The sequence below is a fragment of the Procambarus clarkii genome, chromosome 18, assembly GCF_040958095.1.
Source record: "Procambarus clarkii isolate CNS0578487 chromosome 18, FALCON_Pclarkii_2.0, whole genome shotgun sequence".
NCBI classification, from domain to species: domain Eukaryota; kingdom Metazoa; phylum Arthropoda; class Malacostraca; order Decapoda; family Cambaridae; genus Procambarus; species Procambarus clarkii.
In genome coordinates, this window is record NC_091167.1 from 12,390,045 (window position 1) to 12,407,659 (window position 17,615).

The 17,615-nt window shown below is 44.2% G+C and overlaps 1 protein-coding gene across 1 annotated transcript in view; it reads right to left on the bottom strand.

Moving 5' to 3' along the window:
* Positions 1 to 1,940: 1,940 nt before the first annotated feature.
* Positions 1,941 to 17,615, bottom strand: part of LOC123760572 (uncharacterized) — a 45,202-nt gene continuing 29,527 nt past the window's right edge. The window contains exons 3-4 of the mRNA XM_069326260.1: positions 4,131 to 4,333; positions 1,941 to 2,858 (exon numbers count right to left, since the gene is read on the bottom strand). Of these exons, the coding sequence (XP_069182361.1) occupies positions 2,682 to 2,858; positions 4,131 to 4,333 (380 nt within the window). The 3' untranslated portion in view covers positions 1,941 to 2,681. The remainder of the gene's footprint in view (positions 2,859 to 4,130; positions 4,334 to 17,615) is intronic.

The following is a 17,615-nucleotide window of genomic DNA, read 5'->3' on the forward strand; positions in this document are numbered from 1 at the left end:
TTAGTTTGATGTGGGGTTTTTGGGGTAGTCAGGAACGGATTAATTCATTTCCCTTTATTTCTTATGGGGAAATTAACTTCGGAAGGCGAGGCGTCTCCAGGAACGGATTAAACTCTTATTCTGAGGTATGCCTGTATATTCCCTCAAAACGTCACCGATTTGGACTGAAATTCTTTGTGCTCTGTGACTGTGAATCAGGAATGGTGTTACACATGATACTTTATTCAGCCACAAATATAGATATTCCTGCTAATGACGAACATGGCTTCACAGGTAGTGTGGTGAAGTCACTGCTTGCACCATATCTGAACAAGGGCCACATATTGTACACATAACTATTATACCAGTCCCTTGCTAACGAAATTCTTGCTGGATAATAAGACTGGAGTGTGTGGAACAGTAAAGCCAAAACGAAAGGAAATGCCTGTGTTTGATACTGCTATGCAAGTAGGTGACTGCGAGGTAAGGAAAAGTGGTGCAATGCTTTCAGTGCGGTGGAAAGACAGACGTGAAGTGAACATGTTGACCACCATTCACCCTGGTACAATGGTAGACAGTGGCAAGGTGAACAGAACAACAAAGCAAATAATATACAAGCCAGATTGTGTGATGGACTACAACATCAACATGCGTTTAGTTGATAAATGTGACATGATGGTGGGTGCTGTAGAGTGTGTACGTAAAACAGTGAAGTGGACAAAGAAAATGATTTTTCACCTTATTGATGTAACAATGCTGAACAGTTACAATATGTTTCTTGTGAAGACGGGTAGAAAACCATATTTCCGTTCGTTCAGTTTCCAAGTTGTGAAACAGTTGCTAGGTAAATTTGGCAAGGACACACCTGGTATACAAAGACCCATTCGAGACCCAATACTGAACCATGCTCCTGCACCCAGGCTCGCTTACAGGGAGGCCTTTCTGATACATCAAATCAAGAAATTACCACCAACTGGAGCTCGTGCAGCAGGCCAGCGTCGGTGTGTTGTGTGTTCCAGTACCAAATTGAGGCCACAGAAATGCAAATTGGTGTTGACATAGTGCGAAGCGTGTGCCGTCCCTCTGTGCCATATCGACTGTTTCGCACAGTATCACAGTCTCCTGGAGTACTAAATGTGTAATTCTTTGGTAAATAAATGTACATATCAAGTTTATTTTTGTGTTTATATTGAAAAAACCCAAATACATTGAATATTTTCTGTAAATTATACCATTTTGGTGGGCATACTTGTGACACTAATATGTGAGCGCCTAGTGAGTTTATACCAGTTTTATTATAATACAACGTCTAGTGGTAATAACTGGAACAATACTAGCGAAAAAAATTGGAGTAAAATGACCCAAGAATACTGTAAATAATTCCGCGAAAATAAATTCGCGGCAACTCGGGCCGCGCGAGCGGCCGTGAGTGACAGCTGGCTGACGCAGCACCCTTGAGCGCTCACAATCTGTGACGTCATCGGCCAACTTCTCGGCTCAATTGTGTCATTGGTATGTATAATAGAATTTTTTTATTATTTTTCCCGTGCTCAGGAGACTCAAATTAACATGTTTAGAAGACGAAAAAAAATTTTTGAATTTTTTTTTTTCTTGCGCACAGGGGTGTAAATGTCCATATGACCCCTGAGCAGTGTAAGGGTTAAGAACCGTCAGTCCGTCGAGATCACATTCAGTGACGAAAGAAGGATTGACAATAAAAGTATCCCCCTCGCGTGAGACGTTGGGTGCCACAGTTCTACGGGTGCAAGAGTATGCCTTCTCAAACACCCGGGCGCCAAAACAAAAGGCCGAAAGAATAATCAAAACAGGCAAAAGGTCGGTGGGAAATGACAATTAGACAGGAGATGAGGGGGGGGGGAGAAAAACGAAACATAAGGAAAAGTCATCCGGCAGAATTCGAGAGGACAGCAACAGGAGCATAATAATAATAATAATAATAATAATAATTAATAATAATAATATATTTAGAAAATTAAGGTCACAGAAGGACTGACCCATGGAGCATCACACTCCAGCAGCCGCCCACCAAGCCCCCTCAAGACGACAATGGGGCAGATAGGGTGGGGCTGGCGATTAAAAATAACTAGAATCTGGTAGTGAAGATATTATTTAAGCACTGGTTTGTGTGAGAGTATGCACGTGTGTGTGGATATAAACATTGATATGATATTTACATAATTTCACATAAATAGCCTGTCCTTGCAATAAACCGAGCCTGATGCGCTCTTATTATGAAGCCTCAAGACAATGTTTGATCGCCACGTAAGATGACAAATCAATAGTTAGAGCTGCAGGATATAACATTGTTGTGTTGGCGAAGTTTCTGAAGGAGGATACTATCTTACCCGTCAGGTGATGCCAATTGTGTGGGAGTGAAATTATGTCTTCAATGCGAGATAGAGTCAGTCTATGGTGGGATGGAGTCGGTTCCTGGTGGGAGATAGTGTCATTCCCCTGGAGTGGAATGGAGTCGTTCCCTGATGTGTGATAGAGTCGGTCTTTGGAGTGGGGTAGAGTCAGTCTCTGGTGCGGGATGAAGTCGGTCTTTGATGCGAGATCGAATCACTCCTTGGTATGGGATGTACTCAGTCCCAGATATCAGACGAGTGTCGTTGATTTGGGATGGAATCATATCCTGGTGTGGAATGTAGTTAGTCCCTGGTGCGGGATGGAGTTGGTCCTTAATGTGGGATAGGTGGGGTGAGTCCCCGGTGTGCGATGGAGTCAGGTCTTAATGTTGGATGGCATGCTATGTTGACATTGGGTTGCTGGGCGAGACGTTGCGAGAACTCGAAAATGAGGTTGGGAGCACGGGCAGCAAGGGATGCCCAGGAAGGCTGCATTGTCACCTCTGCTGCCTGTAGGAAAGATACATGTAAAATATTAGATACCATCACACCATGGACCATGCAGAAACTGCATGAACGCCCATGGACATTGCCAGGGCTGAATGAACGCACACAGATGTTTTCAGTTGCTACATGAACGCACATAGACATTGTCTATGTGCGTCCTCATAGATGTTAACCCAGCGTTTGGTTAACGTGCCCACCCAAATTAACAAATAATTATAGTAAGAGAACATAACGAATTTAAATGTTTTAAATTATTTTATGCTCATTCACCTTGAAACTAATCAGTCACAAGAGGCAATACAACATCTATTTTAACAATGAAGTCACACTATAAATAATGTATCTCAGAAAATATTATGACAATAGATGGAACTCAACTGGCATCTCTGGGCTCCCAAGAGATGTACCATCCACTGTTCCATGATGGGCTAAAAAAAATCTCATCCAGAGGGTCTACCAGAATTATTTGGAGTTTGGAAGTCACTATAGATGCATCAGTGTGAGCGGGTATCTCACACTACCTACACCTAATGTGGGTCATAAAAATTACATTGTGGTTAGGAGCTGGCACCTTCCACACCCTATGTAAAGCTAGAGAGAACTTGTGGTCTAGATACATTTAGCCCATCATGGTACAGAGGGTATGTCTTGATACAGACACATAAATAGCCTTACTTATTAATTAAGCCTTTAACTCTTTCTTAAAATTGTTAAAAAAATATTACTAAATTCTTACAAATTATTTCAAATAATTTTAGAAGTGCTCCTAAAAATTTACATTTATCCTTACAGGAAGATAATTCATGTCACACTGGGAGCAACATTTGAGATAATCCTACTGTTACTACCTAAGGTGAGTTTTACTGTCCAAGCACGAGCGTCACCAGCCTAAATACCTATCTGAATGAAAGTTCCATCTGTGGTGGATGAGGGCATGGATGTGATCCACACTGCACGACACAAAGATCTAGAGACGTCACGAGTTGTCTCGTTAGGAATGACATCATTCCATTGAGATATATAGTGTGAACGTCTATTTCATCTAGTCGAGGTTTAGGGCACAGGTAGTACAGTGGAACAGCACTCTGCTTTGCATCACATGACGAAAGATGTGCAAGACGAAAGCAACGCAGACTTTTACACACATTCATAACAACGTAAGTGTACAAACAGGAGTCTGGGTGATCATGCATTGCCGCCAAACTAGGCTATGGACAAGAAAAAGACATGATGTGCGAGAATGTGGGCACAAGAGGGGTGGGGGACAATACGCACGTGTTGGAGGGCATATTGGAGGGCGGCCTCGCGGAGCCTTGCAGCCCCATATTTGTGCGCCAGCAACAGCATGTCGGGGGTGGCGGTGGGCGAGAGTTCGGCCGCCAGGTGGTTCTCACACGCCCACACCAGGTCGTTCACCTCGTGACGCAGGCCAGCTACCAGCAGTGGTCGCGCTAGATGGCCCAGGTCGCTGCAATCACCTGCAATAGTTCAGAACATAAAAACTTGGGAAGAAGCAGTGGCCTACTGCCCCATACGATGTGGATACAATTTAGATACAACAATTTTTCTTCATGACAAAATTTGGAGCAATGTTGTGGAATGCACCCAAGATGCACTCTTATCTTGGGTGAATCTGGGATAACCAGAGGAGCGAGTTCAATCCCACAGCACTGCACCAAAATTTTGTCTCATTATCAATCATGTATCAAAATCTGTACTAATTTTAAAACACTAAACTATTAGCCTCAACAGTACTATCAGGAACGTAGGAAGCAAAATAATCAAGTACAAGGAAATGGAGAAACTACAGGAATAACAGAATACCTGAGAGCATAGATACCAGAGGGCCAGGAATGAGTACTTCAGGAGTGAGAAGAGAAGCGGAGAGACTGTATGAAAATGATATCACAAGCAGAGTCAAGACCCAACCAAAACTGACCCACTCATATGAAAACAGAAAAAGAACGGGTGATGAAACTTAAAAAGGGGGGAACAGAGAGAATGGCAAAGTGTGTGAATCAAGAGATTCCAAGCGGTCTTCACAATAGAGCAAGAAGTCCCAGGACTTCTGAAGTTTACAGAGATGCAGCAGTAAAGCAAGCAACTTTGGAAGACTTAGAGATTGCCAGAGATGAGGTTAAAAGGCATCTGTTGGAAGCTGGACGTGACAGAGGCTGTTGGAAAATCTTTGGAGCAGGACGTGGATCGACCCAGCACCATGGTTAACCCCAGACGTGTCGTAACCCATGGACTATGATATGATTAAGATTATTTAACCTTGGATCTGCCCAACTCCACTGGGAGTCCGGAGGCACCGTGCTGGTCGCCAACCCAAGCATTACACACAATCCGCGCACACACACACACACACACCCATATCTTATGCCCATATCTTAAGAAGCATATCAACAAACTGGAAAAGGTGCAAAGACATGCTACTAAGTGGCTCCCAGAACTGAAGGGCAAGAGCTACGAGGAGAGGTTAGAAGCATTAAATATGCCAAAACTAGAAGACAGAAGAAAAAGAGGTGATATGATCACTACATACAAAATAGTAACAGGAATTGACAAAATCGACAGGGAAGACTTCCTGAGACCTGGAACTTCAAGAACAAGAGGTCATAGATTTAAACTAGCTAAACACAGATGCCGAAGAAATATAAGAAAATTCACCTTCGCAAATAGAGTGGTAGACGGTTGGAACAAGTTAAGTGAGAAGGTGGTGGAGGCCAAGACCGTCAGTAGTTTCAAAGCGTTATATGACAAAGAGTGCTGGGAAGACGGGACACCACGAGCGTAGCTCTCATCCTGTAACTACACTTAGGTAATTACACACACACACACACACACAAAGGAAATCTGTGAGGTACTGAATGCAAAATTCCATGGAGTGTTCACAACCGAGCCTGAGCAGCTCCCATTGTTAGAAGAGATTACCCAAGATGAAAGACTATCAGATATAGAGGTGACAGCAGAGGATGTAATGAAACAGTTGACAAAACTGGATGCAAATAAAGCTGTTGGACCAGACAAAGTATCACCGTGGATACTTAAAGAGGCAGCGCAGGCTCTCAGCGTGCCTCTGGCAATGATCTTTAATGAGTCACTTATGTCGGGAGAATTGCCCAGTTGCTGGAAGGAGGCAAATGTCGTACCGATTTTCAAAAAAGGTGATAGGGAGGAGGCACTTAACTACAGACCCGTATCACTGACAAGCATCCCCTGCAAAATACTTGAAAGAATAATTAGGCTAAGACTTGTTGAGCACCTGGAGAGCATTGGGTTTGTAAACAAGCACCAACATGGGTTCTGGACAGGGAAATCATGCCTAACAAACCTTTTAGAATTCTATGATAAAGTAACAAGGATAAGGCAGGACAGAGAAGGCTGGGCAGACTGCATATTTCTTGACTGCCAAAAGGCCTTTGATACGGTACCGCACATGAGACTGCTATACAAACTTGAGAGGCAGGCAGGAGCAAGCGGAAAGGCCCTAGTATGGGTGAAGAACTACCTAACAGGAAGGAGCCAGTGGGTAATGGTAAGGGGCGAGAAGTCGGACTGGCGAACAGTAACAAGTGGAGTACCTCAAGGATCGGTGCTGGGATCAATCCTCTTTCTAATTTACGTAAATGATATGTTTACAGGAGTGGAATCATACATGTCAATGTTTGCGGATGACGCAAAATTAATGAGAAGAGTTGTGACAGACGAGGATTGTAGGATCCTCCAAGAGGACTTAAACAGGCTGCAGAGATGGTCAGGGAAATGGCTACTGGAGTTTAACACCAGTAAATGTAAAGTTATGGAAATGGGATCACGTGACAGGAGACCAAAGGGACAGTACACAATGAAGGGGAACAGCCTTCCTGTAACGATTCGAGAAAGAGACCTGGGAGTGGATGTGACACCTAATCTAACTCCTGAGGCACATATAAATAGGATAACGACAGCAGCGTACTCTACACTGGCGAAAATTAGAACTTCATTCAGAAACCTAAATGAGGAGGCTTTTAGGGCGCTTTACACTGCCTACGTGAGACCCGTCTTAGAGTATGCCGCGCCATCATGGAGCCCCCACCTGAAGAAACACAAAGAAACTGGAGAAGGTTCAGAGGTTTGCGACGAGGCTTGTCCCAGAGTTACGAGGGATGGGATATGAAGAGCGGCTGAAGGAACTGAACCTTACGACACTAGAGAAAAGAAGGGAGAGAGGAGATATGATAGGGACATATAAAATACTCAGGGGAATTGACAAAGTGGAAATAGATGAAATGTTCACACGTAATAATAACAGAACGAGGGGACATGGGTGGAAACTCAGATGAGTCACAGAGATGTTAGGAAGTTTTCTTTTAGCGTGAGAGTAGTGGAAAAATGGAATGCACTTGGGGAACAGGTTGTGGAAGCAAATACTATTCATACTTTTAAAACTAGGAATGATAGGGAAATGGGACAGGAGTCATTGCTGTAAACAACCGATAGCTGGAAAGGCGGGATCCAAGAGTCAATGCTCGATCCTGCAAGCACAAATAGGGGAGTACAAATAGGTGAGTACACACACACACACACACACACCACACCAGACATTATTGCACTCACGGAGACAAAACTTGAAGATGTAATTTTAAATGAGGTCATATTCCCAAGGGGCTACTCAATTTGGAGACGGGACAGAAAAATTAGGAAAGGCGGTGGCGTTGCTGTGCTGGTAAAAGAACACCTAAAGGTGAACGAAATAATGACTGCCAATCCACAAGAAGTTGACATAATAGCACTAGAGATCTGCCATGAGGATGATAAACTAATGATAATAAATGCATATAGTCCACCGCCAAGCAGCACATGGTCAAAGGAGGAGCTAGATAGTAAACGTGAAGGTCTTATAACAATAATGAGAGAGATTATAGCGAGAGCGGATAACAATAGATCACGACTGTTGATAGTCGGTGACTTCAACTTTAAATCCATAAACTGGGAAGCATATGAAGCTAAAACAGAAGATTTTTGGACCTGTAAATTTGTAGACCTCATCCTGGAAACATTCTTGTATCAACATGTTAAACAAGCTACGAGGATGAGGGAAGGGGACGTTCCCTCCATGCTAGATTTGATATTTACCAGGAAGGAGGAAGAAATATTTGACATTCAGTACCTTCCTCCCTTGGGTAAAAGTGACTGTCTTTTTGGGAATAAAGTATGCAATGCGTTATAAGCTGGAAGAAAATAAGGAGGTTGAAGCAGTTGAAAAACCAGACTTCAGGAGAGGACATTATGGTGACCTTAGAAATTTTTTTAGTGAGTATAATTGGACAGACTTGATGCTAGGCAAGGAAGTGAATGAGATGTATGTCAAGTTTTGTGAAATATATGATAAAGGCACAAAAAAATTTATACCAAAGCAGATGCAGAACTAGGATACAGGATTGGTTCAATAGAAATTGCTAGAGGGCTAGAGACCAAAAGACACAAAAATGGAATCAATACAGGAAGAGGCCGAACCCCCAAACATACCAGCGATACAAAGATGCGAGAAACACCTACACGGCAGTGAGGAGAGAGGCAGAAAGAAATTTTGAAAAAGGGATTGCAGACAAATGTAAAACAGAACCAGGTCTATTCTATAAATTCATAAACAACAAATTGCAGGTAAAGGATAATATTCAGAGGTTGAAAATGGGAAATAGATTCACGGAAGATGAAAAGGAAATGTGTGAAACACTAAACGAAAAGTTCCAAAGTGTGTTGGTACAAAATGAAATCTTTAGGGAACCAGATACAATAAGAATTCCAGAGAACAACATAGAGCACATAGAGGTGTCTAGAGACGAAGTGGAAAAAATGCTCAAGGAGCTCGGTAAGAACAAAGCAGCTGGCCCAGATGGCGTTTCACCATGGGTTCTGAGAGAATGTGCATCTGAGCTCAGCATTCCACTTCACCTGATCTTTCAGGTCATCCCTGTGTACAGGAATCGTAGCAGACGTGTGGAAACAGGCTAACATAGTTCCAATCTACAAAAGTGGCAGCAGGGACGACCCCCTCAATTATAGACCTGTATCATTGACAAGTGTAATAGTGAAAGTATTGGAAAAACTAATCAAAACTAAATGGGTAGAACACCTAGAGAGAAATGATATAATATCAGACAGACAGTATGGTTTTCGATCTGGAAGATCCTGTGTATCGAATTTACTCAGTTTCTATGATCGAGCCACAGAGATATTACAGGAAAGAGATGGTTGGGTTGACTGCATCTATCTGCACCTAAAAAAGGCTTTCGACAGAGTTCCACATAAGAGGTTGTTCTGGAAACTGGAAAATATTGGAGGGGTGACAGGTAAGCTTCTATCATGGATGAAAAATTTTCTGACTGATAGAAAAATGAGGGCAGTAATCAGAGGCAATGTATCGGAATGGAGAAATGTCGCAAGTGGAGTACCACAGGGTTCAGTTCTTGCACCAGTGATGTTTATTGTGTACATAAATGATCTACCAGTTGGTATACAGAATTATATGAACATGTTTTCTGATGATGCTAAGATAATAGGAAGAATAAGAAATTTAGATGATTGTCATGCCCTTCAAGAAGACCTGGACAAAATAAGTAGATGGAGCACCACTTGGCAAATGGAATATAATGTTAATAAATGTCATGTTATGGAATGTGGAATAGGAGAACATAGACCCCACACAACCTATATATTATGTGAGAAATCTTTAAAGAATTCTGATAAAGAAAGATCTAGGGGTGGTTCTAGATAGAAAACTATCACCTGAGGACCACATAAAGAATATTGTGCAAGGAGCCTATGCTATGCTTTCTAATTTCAGAATTGCATTTAAATACATGGAAGGCGATATACTAAAGAAATTGTTCATGACTTTTGTTAGGCCAAAGCTAGAATATGCAGCTGTTGTGTGGTGCCCATATCTTAAGAAGCACATCAACAAACTGGAAAAGGTGCAAAGACATGCTACTAAGTGGCTCCCAGAACTGAAGGGTAAGAGCTACGAGGAGAGGTTAGAAGCATTAAACATGCCAAAACTAGAAGACAGAAGAAAAAGAGGTGATGTGATCACTACATACAAAATAGTAACAGGAATTGATAAAATCGACAGGGAAGATTTCCAGAGACCTGGCACTTCAAGAATAAGAGGTCATAGATTTAAACTAGCTAAACACAGATGCCGAAGAAATATAAGAAAATTTACCTTCGCAAATAGAGTGGTAGACGGTTGGAACAAGTTAAGTGAGAAGGTGGTGGAGGCCAAGACCGTCAGTTGTTTCAAAGCGTTATATGACAGAGTGCTGGGAAGAAGGGACACCACGAGCGTAGCTCTCATCCTGTAACTACACTTAGGTAATTACACTTAGGTAATTAAACACACACTGGTGCAGATAGCAGTGTTCTCCATCAAACACACTAATCAAATACTGTACACAAGGAAATCACAATAGCGTGATCTATCTACGAGAACATATATGGATAAGGACGGGGATCGTACCAGCGCCCTGAATAACTGCCAGATGAGCACCTTAACCCTTAGACTATGATATGCTAAAGATTATTTAACCTGGTATGTGCCCAAATCTGCTAGGAGTTTGGGGTTACCCATGATGCTGCTTCGAACTCCATCTTGTTGCAAAAGATCTTCTCAAAGGCTGTTGGACCTGAGAATCTCACCGTGGATACTAAAAGAGGATGCAGAAGCACTGTGCCTACCACTCTCTTTGGTGTATAATGGATCACTGGAAACAGGAGACCTACCAGAAACATTTGGAAATCAGCTATATTATTACCAATATACAAGAAGGTTATAGGCAGAAGTCCCTGTGCTTCAGGCCGGTGTCCCTAACTTGTGTATAAACCATGAAAGTTCATGAAGACAATGATGAAAAAAAAACCAGCAGCACATTTAGAGGGAAGAAACATGAATTCACAGATGATAATTCATGCTTCACAGGTTTAATAGAATTCTGTGACCAGGTGACAAATTAGACAAGATAAAGAATTTTCTTGGGACTGTCAGAAAGCCTTTGACATATTACCCCATAAGTTGGAGAAACAGGCAAGATTGTTCCAGTGGGTAAGTATCAAAGCAGCAAAAAACCGAGTTACCCAGACGGGCCCATGCTACATGGAACTATTGTTCCAGGACCCGAATCTAAAATGATAGTTACTAGTGGGCTCACCATAGCCCATGCTACTTTGAACTCGTTCCGAGTAGCTGAATCTAAAAAACAACAACTACTACCGAGTTACAGTGAGGGGAATGCTCAGAATGGCGAGATAATAAAAGCAGAGTCCCACAGGGTTCTGTACTTGTCGGGAAAAAAACCGACCCCACTTATTATTTAATACAATATGCAACTAATTGTGTTGCTGTTCTTGTACTAATCAATTAACCAATACAAACATTAATTTAGCAACTCGTTCAAAGAAAAATCAATTATTTAAAACCTCCAGTCAGCATTAGAATCAATAACAAATTGTTCTCTATAACTGGATCAAATAACAAATAAAATCAACGCCTCCCTATTGTGAGGGAATGAGTTGTCACCAGCTAAATGTTCCACTGGTGTACATGCCCGTAACGCTAGCCGTGCACTGCAGCAAGTGCACGGCCATGCACTTTGACTAGAATTGGCAACCCGTACCTGAAACATTCCATGTTTGGGCACACTGGAGAGCCTGTCATCAACATTCCAAATATGTTACAATGGCGGTTGTACCACATTTGTGGAAAGAGAGCGTGCGAGGAGTAGCTTTTATTGTGAAGAGTTGAGGGAGACAGAAGCGAGCAGAGAGTGGCGGGAGGCCGTGAAGAGGTACCCTGCCAACTGTCGCCCACTCTGTTACCATAGCAACGCCAGCGGCCATCTTGGAAGCCTCCCTGCAGACCATACAACCTCACCTGTGATTGACCGAGGAGATAGGCCGCTGTATGCCTTCCTCTGATTGGTTCCTTTGAGGATTGAGAAGTTGGCACCTTGCCTGCCCCTGGCCGGATGGGAGCCATTCTCCTTCCAGCTTCCGCCTGTGTTCGACGAAATCCTTGGTCAGCCAGCCGAGTAAAGGGCGTCGTGGCGGTAGCTACTAGTACATCTCCATTCCTCCAACTACGACGTGGATCCATGGGACAAACAAAATCCGGGAACTCGTCATAGGTTGCATAGGAGACAGACAGGGAGTGTATCGGAAAGAATCGTGGGAAGTGGGTAAAGTTCATACGAGCGGGTAATGGACTCGTGATTCCCCCTCCCAGTGATTAATCAGACGTTCTGATCTGCTAGTGTTTTGTAGCAGTAGAGTGAACGGGGAATATCTTTCCGATGTTCAGGGGCAGTTTTCCCATAGAAATTCATGGGAATTGAGAGAAAGCCGTTTGTTAGTGTTTGCAACCATCTTGTAGTAACACTCGCTTCGCCCGGTGGTGGTATGAAGCCGCCGTGTATAATTACCTAAGTGTAATTACAGTGCTTCCTCAGTCTAACGAACCCCGCTCTATCGAATTCCCGGAAGAGCCGAACAAATTGAATTCGGTACCAAATGTTCAGTGGAATATACAAATGTTCGATTAAGCGAGGAATGTTCGTCCAAGCGGTCACCGAGGCCGAGCGTCAGAGCTGGCTGTCATCAACTATGATTCGCCAGAGTGTAAACAGTTATGTAGTGTTTTATAATAATAATAATAAGAGGATAATACTCAACTCTTTATAATAATAAGAGGATAATACTCAACTCTTTAACATGCCTAACTACTCGGCAATTCACAACTATCGTCAAATGCAGAGAGGTGGTGGTACTGCTCTTTACTACCACCAAGAACTAACATGCTTAAAAATAATTAGAACTAGAGACTGCTGTGGGGAGTATATCTTCGCCAGTTTCAGAGTCAAGGGTGCCGAGTCTGTCCTGTCTGTGGGTGCAGTCTATAGAATTCCTAACACTGATGTGTCTGAATTCAACTCGAACCTTAGAAATCTAATACTAGATAACAGATTGAACAAAAACCATCTAATTATCGCAGGGGACTTAAATATTAACCTCTGCGAGCCTGAACACCCTACTGCTGTTAGCTTCCTCAACTGTATGAATTCCTGCTTCCTCATACCCTTAATCACTAGACCAACTAGAATCACTGATAGTACTGCCACGACTCTAGATCACATCTGGACTAACATAACCTCTCCGCTTACTTCAGGTATAATCACCGATAGCACTACAGACCATTACCCCACATTTCTCTTAACTAACATTAGCAAACCACCTCTAGAGACAAGGGAGTTAAGCTTTAGGCTGCACAATGAAACTGCTATAAACAATTTTATAACTGCTGCTGATAATGTCAACTGGGAGTCCGAGTTAGGTAACATAGGGGACATCAACCTAGCAGTGCAATCTTTTCTTCAAACAACTCTTAGCCTTTATAACACCCACTGTCCTATGCTTACAAAACAAGTCGCAAGCAAAAGACTTAACAATCCTTGGCTTACAAAGGGAATACTTAAATCCATTAACAAAAAACACGACCTTGAGAAGAAGTATAGGCTAGGAACAGTCTCCAAAGAATTCTCAAAGAATTACTCGTTATTGCTATCTAAAATAATTAGACGAGCCAAAACTAAATACTATGAAGATAAATTTACCCAAATAAAGAGCAACATTAAAAAAACTTGGAGCACAATTTCACAAATATTGGGATCAAAGAAGATTTTAAATAACAAAGCAACACTCCTTTCCAATAACGCTGGTCAGCTTTCAGCCTCTGATTCTGCTATTGAGTTCAATAGGTTCTTCTCTTCCATTGGGTCATCCCTTGCAAATGATATTCCATCTTCCTGTACTGATGCTAAGGACTATCTTACAGGTAACTATCCACAGTCTCTGTACCTAAAGCCTACTAGTTCCACTGATGTCAATGAAATAATCCTTTCCCTTAAAACCAAGTCTAGTGCCCTCGAGGAGATACCAACTTTAATTTACAAAAAAGCCTCCAGATCTCTAGCCCCTGCTATTGCATTGCTCTTCAAGTCACTTGAACTCCAAACCTTTCCTGACATTCTAAAAAAAGCAAGAGTAACCCCTGTCCACAAATGTGGTGATCTCACAGATGTTAACAACTACAGACCTATATCAATCCTGCCTAACTTGTCAAAAATATTCGAAAAACTAATCTACAAGCAGCTTTACTCTTTTCTAGCCAAACACAATATACTTAGCTCTTGTCAATATGGCTTCAGACCCAAAAAAAGCACTAACGATGCACTTATTAGTATGATTAACTTAATTCACGCAGCTCTTGATAAAAAGGAGTTTCCTGTTGGGTTATTTGTGGACCTGCGTAAGGCTTTTGACACTGTCAACCATCAAAACCTTCTTCTTAAATTACATCATTATGGAGTCAGAGGACACTCCCTGCAATACCTCAAATCTTATCTTACTGACAGGCTCCAGTATGTTTCTGTGAATAATACAATTTCTCCCACCCTACCCATCAACATTGGTGTTCCTCAGGGCAGCATACTTGGCCCTCTCCTCTTTCTCATCTACATTAATGACCTTCCAAATGCCTCCCAACACCTCAAACCAATTCTATTTGCTGTCGACACAACCTTCATTTACTCCAGTCCTGACCCCCTTGCTCTAAATGCCACAGTAAATACTGAGCTAGAGAAAGTCCATCTTTGGCTAACCGCCAACAAACTCACCCTTAACATTGACAAAACGTTTTATATTCTGTTTGGCAATAAATCCTCTAATCAGATAAATCTCAAAATAAACAATACCCAAATTTGTAACAAATTAGATGGCAAATTCCTTGGCGTTCTCATCGACCACAAGCTGAATTTCCAGGGTCACATTCTAAATATATAAAAAAAAAAGTTAAAAAACTGTTGGCATTCTTTCTAAGATCAGATATTATGTACCCCGCCCTGCCCTGGTTACTCTCTATTGCTCCCTCATCTATCCATACCTCAACTATGGTATTTGTGCTTGGGGTTCTACTACCCAAAATCATTTACGTCCTCTTATTACCCAACACAAAGCTGCTATTAGGACAATATCCAACTCTGGCCCCAGACATCACTCGGTACCCTTACTCAAATCTCTGAACATGTTAGATATTAAGTCACTGCACATTCTCTCATGTGTATTATACATATATAAAACGCTGAACTGTAATGCCAATCCTGACCTCAAAAGCTTCATAGAAGGTTGTAACAGAACCCATGAGCACCACACCAGAAATAAACACAGTTTTGATATTCCAAGAGTACGACTTAAATCAAACTAGAAATGCTCTACAAATCAAGGGACCCAGAATGTGGAATGACCTTCCCAACCATGTTAAAGACTGTACCTCTCTCAACCAGTTTAAGATAAAAATTAAGCACTGCTTTTTCAGTCATGTTCCACCTTTTTTTTATCGTTATTTGTATTTGTTCTCAACACTTTTTATTCTTTATGCTCAATTAGTATTAAGTTCTAGATATTAATGTTTTTCTTGCCCGAAACGCATTGCGTAATAGTGGCTTTAGGCATTGTATATACTAGCTCTATCTATATATCAATCCATTAATGTAACATCACTTGTATGTATGTACCGTACCTGAATAAACATATTTATTTATATATTTATATTTATTTATTATCCTTACCCATTGTTTCTAGGGAGAAATGGTGATAAAAATGGTGATAAAATGGTGTCAGGGGTGCATTGGTGAGAGTTGTTGTCAGGAGGCAAGTGGTGTCAGGGGAGGCAACACGTGACTGGCGCCTCCATGCCCCCCCCCCCCCTCCACCTGACCACAGAGACCAGCCACTACCTCACTCTCCTCTCGTCGTCAGATGCCAAGAGTCAATTTAATGATAATTATCGCATTATCTACACTGAAAATAGCCTTTTTATTACAAAAATGTCATATTGGAGCATTAATAATGGTGAAAATTGTGATATATACAGTACATATTTTAAACAGTTTGAACACATTTCCTTTTCACAGAATTTTTAATTGGGGTGTAAATAACGGCTAGCATTGTGTGGCCGGCCGGTCGCTCTCTGAGCCATTGGGGGAGTGGGTAGGAGGGGGGGGGTTTGTTTCCTGGATCCCTCCCTCCCTCCTCTAACAGCCTACGTACTGTACTAATATCTATTTAGAATAAATTTTGAGGAGGCCAATAAAACAAGCACAGGTCGTGTGAACGTTAAGCCTTGGTGAGGTGGCTGGCATCATTTGTGGTGGTGTCAGGGGAGGCAGGCGGTGTCGGGGGGAGGCAGGCGGTGTCGGGGGGAGGCAGGCGGTGTCGGGGGGAGGCAGGCGGTGTCGGGGGGAGGCAGGCGGTGTCGGGGGGAGGCAGGCGGTGTCGGGGGGAGGCAGGCGGTGTCGGGGGGAGGCAGGCGGTGTCGGGGGGAGGCAGGCGGTGTCGGGGGGAGGCAGGCGGTGTCGGGGGGAGGCAGGCGGTGTCGGGGGGAGGCAGGCGGTGTCGGGGGGAGGCAGGCGGTGTCGGGGGGAGGCAGGCGGTGTCGGGGGGAGGCAGGCGGTGTCGGGGGGAGGCAGGCGGTGTCGGGGGGAGGCAGGCGGTGTCGGGGGGAGGCAGGCGGTGTCGGGGGGAGGCAGGCGGTGTCGGGGGGAGGCAGGCGGTGTCGGGGGGAGGCAGGCGGTGTCGGGGGGAGGCAGGCGGTGTCGGGGGGAGGCAGGCGGTGTCGGGGGGAGGCAGGCGGTGTCGGGGGGAGGCAGGCGGTGTCGGGGGGAGGCAGGCGGTGTCGGGGGGAGGCAGGCGGTGTCGGGGGGAGGCAGGCGGTGTCGGGGGGAGGCAGGCGGTGTCGGGGGGAGGCAGGCGGTGTCGGGGGGAGGCAGGCGGTGTCGGGGGGAGGCAGGCGGTGTCGGGGGGAGGCAGGCGGTGTCGGGGGGAGGCAGGCGGTGTCGGGGGGAGGCAGGCGGTGTCGGGGGGAGGCAGGCGGTGTCGGGGGGAGGCAGGCGGTGTCGGGGGGAGGCAGGCGGTGTCGGGGGGAGGCAGGCGGTGTCGGGGGGAGGCAGGCGGTGTCGGGGGGAGGCAGGCGGTGTCGGGGGGAGGCAGGCGGTGTCGGGGGGAGGCAGGCGGTGTCGGGGGGAGGCAGGCGGTGTCAGGGGGGAGGCAGGCGGTGTCAGGGGGGAGGCAGGCGGTGTCAGGGGGGAGGCAGGCGGTGTCAGGGGGGAGGCAGGCGGTGTCAGGAGCCAGGGATCACTTAGCCAGAGCACAGGCTCTGGCAAGGAGTCCAATAAGTGTTTCAGATCGGGAAGAGAAAGAGGGACACTCGGGGGAGTAACAAACATGGACATGGAACAAACGGTGAACCATTTCCTCACAAAGATACGAGCAGCAGAACAATGTAGAGGCTAAGGAAAAAGTAAGGGGACAAAGGGAACATCAGAGTGAATCAAGAGAGCAGAAGAGTTAGGAGCCCCAGCAACAGCTGGGGGGGGGGGAGAAAGGAATAGCCACGACAGCGACTAGAACGAGCACCAAGCATTGGCTCCTGGAGACAGACACAAAGGGGCAAAAACCGCAAAATCAGAAGTTGGAGTTCAAGGAAATTGGCGTAATAAACACGAACGCTCCATAGAAGAATAGACATCGACAAGAAGAGAAAGGACAACAGAGAACAACGAAGAAACAAAGGTGAAAAGGGAACATGGCACATTAAAGCAGCACAGGATCAGGGTCAGCAAAGTCAGGGTTAGGGGGCATGGGTAAACTGAGTAAAGGAGGGAA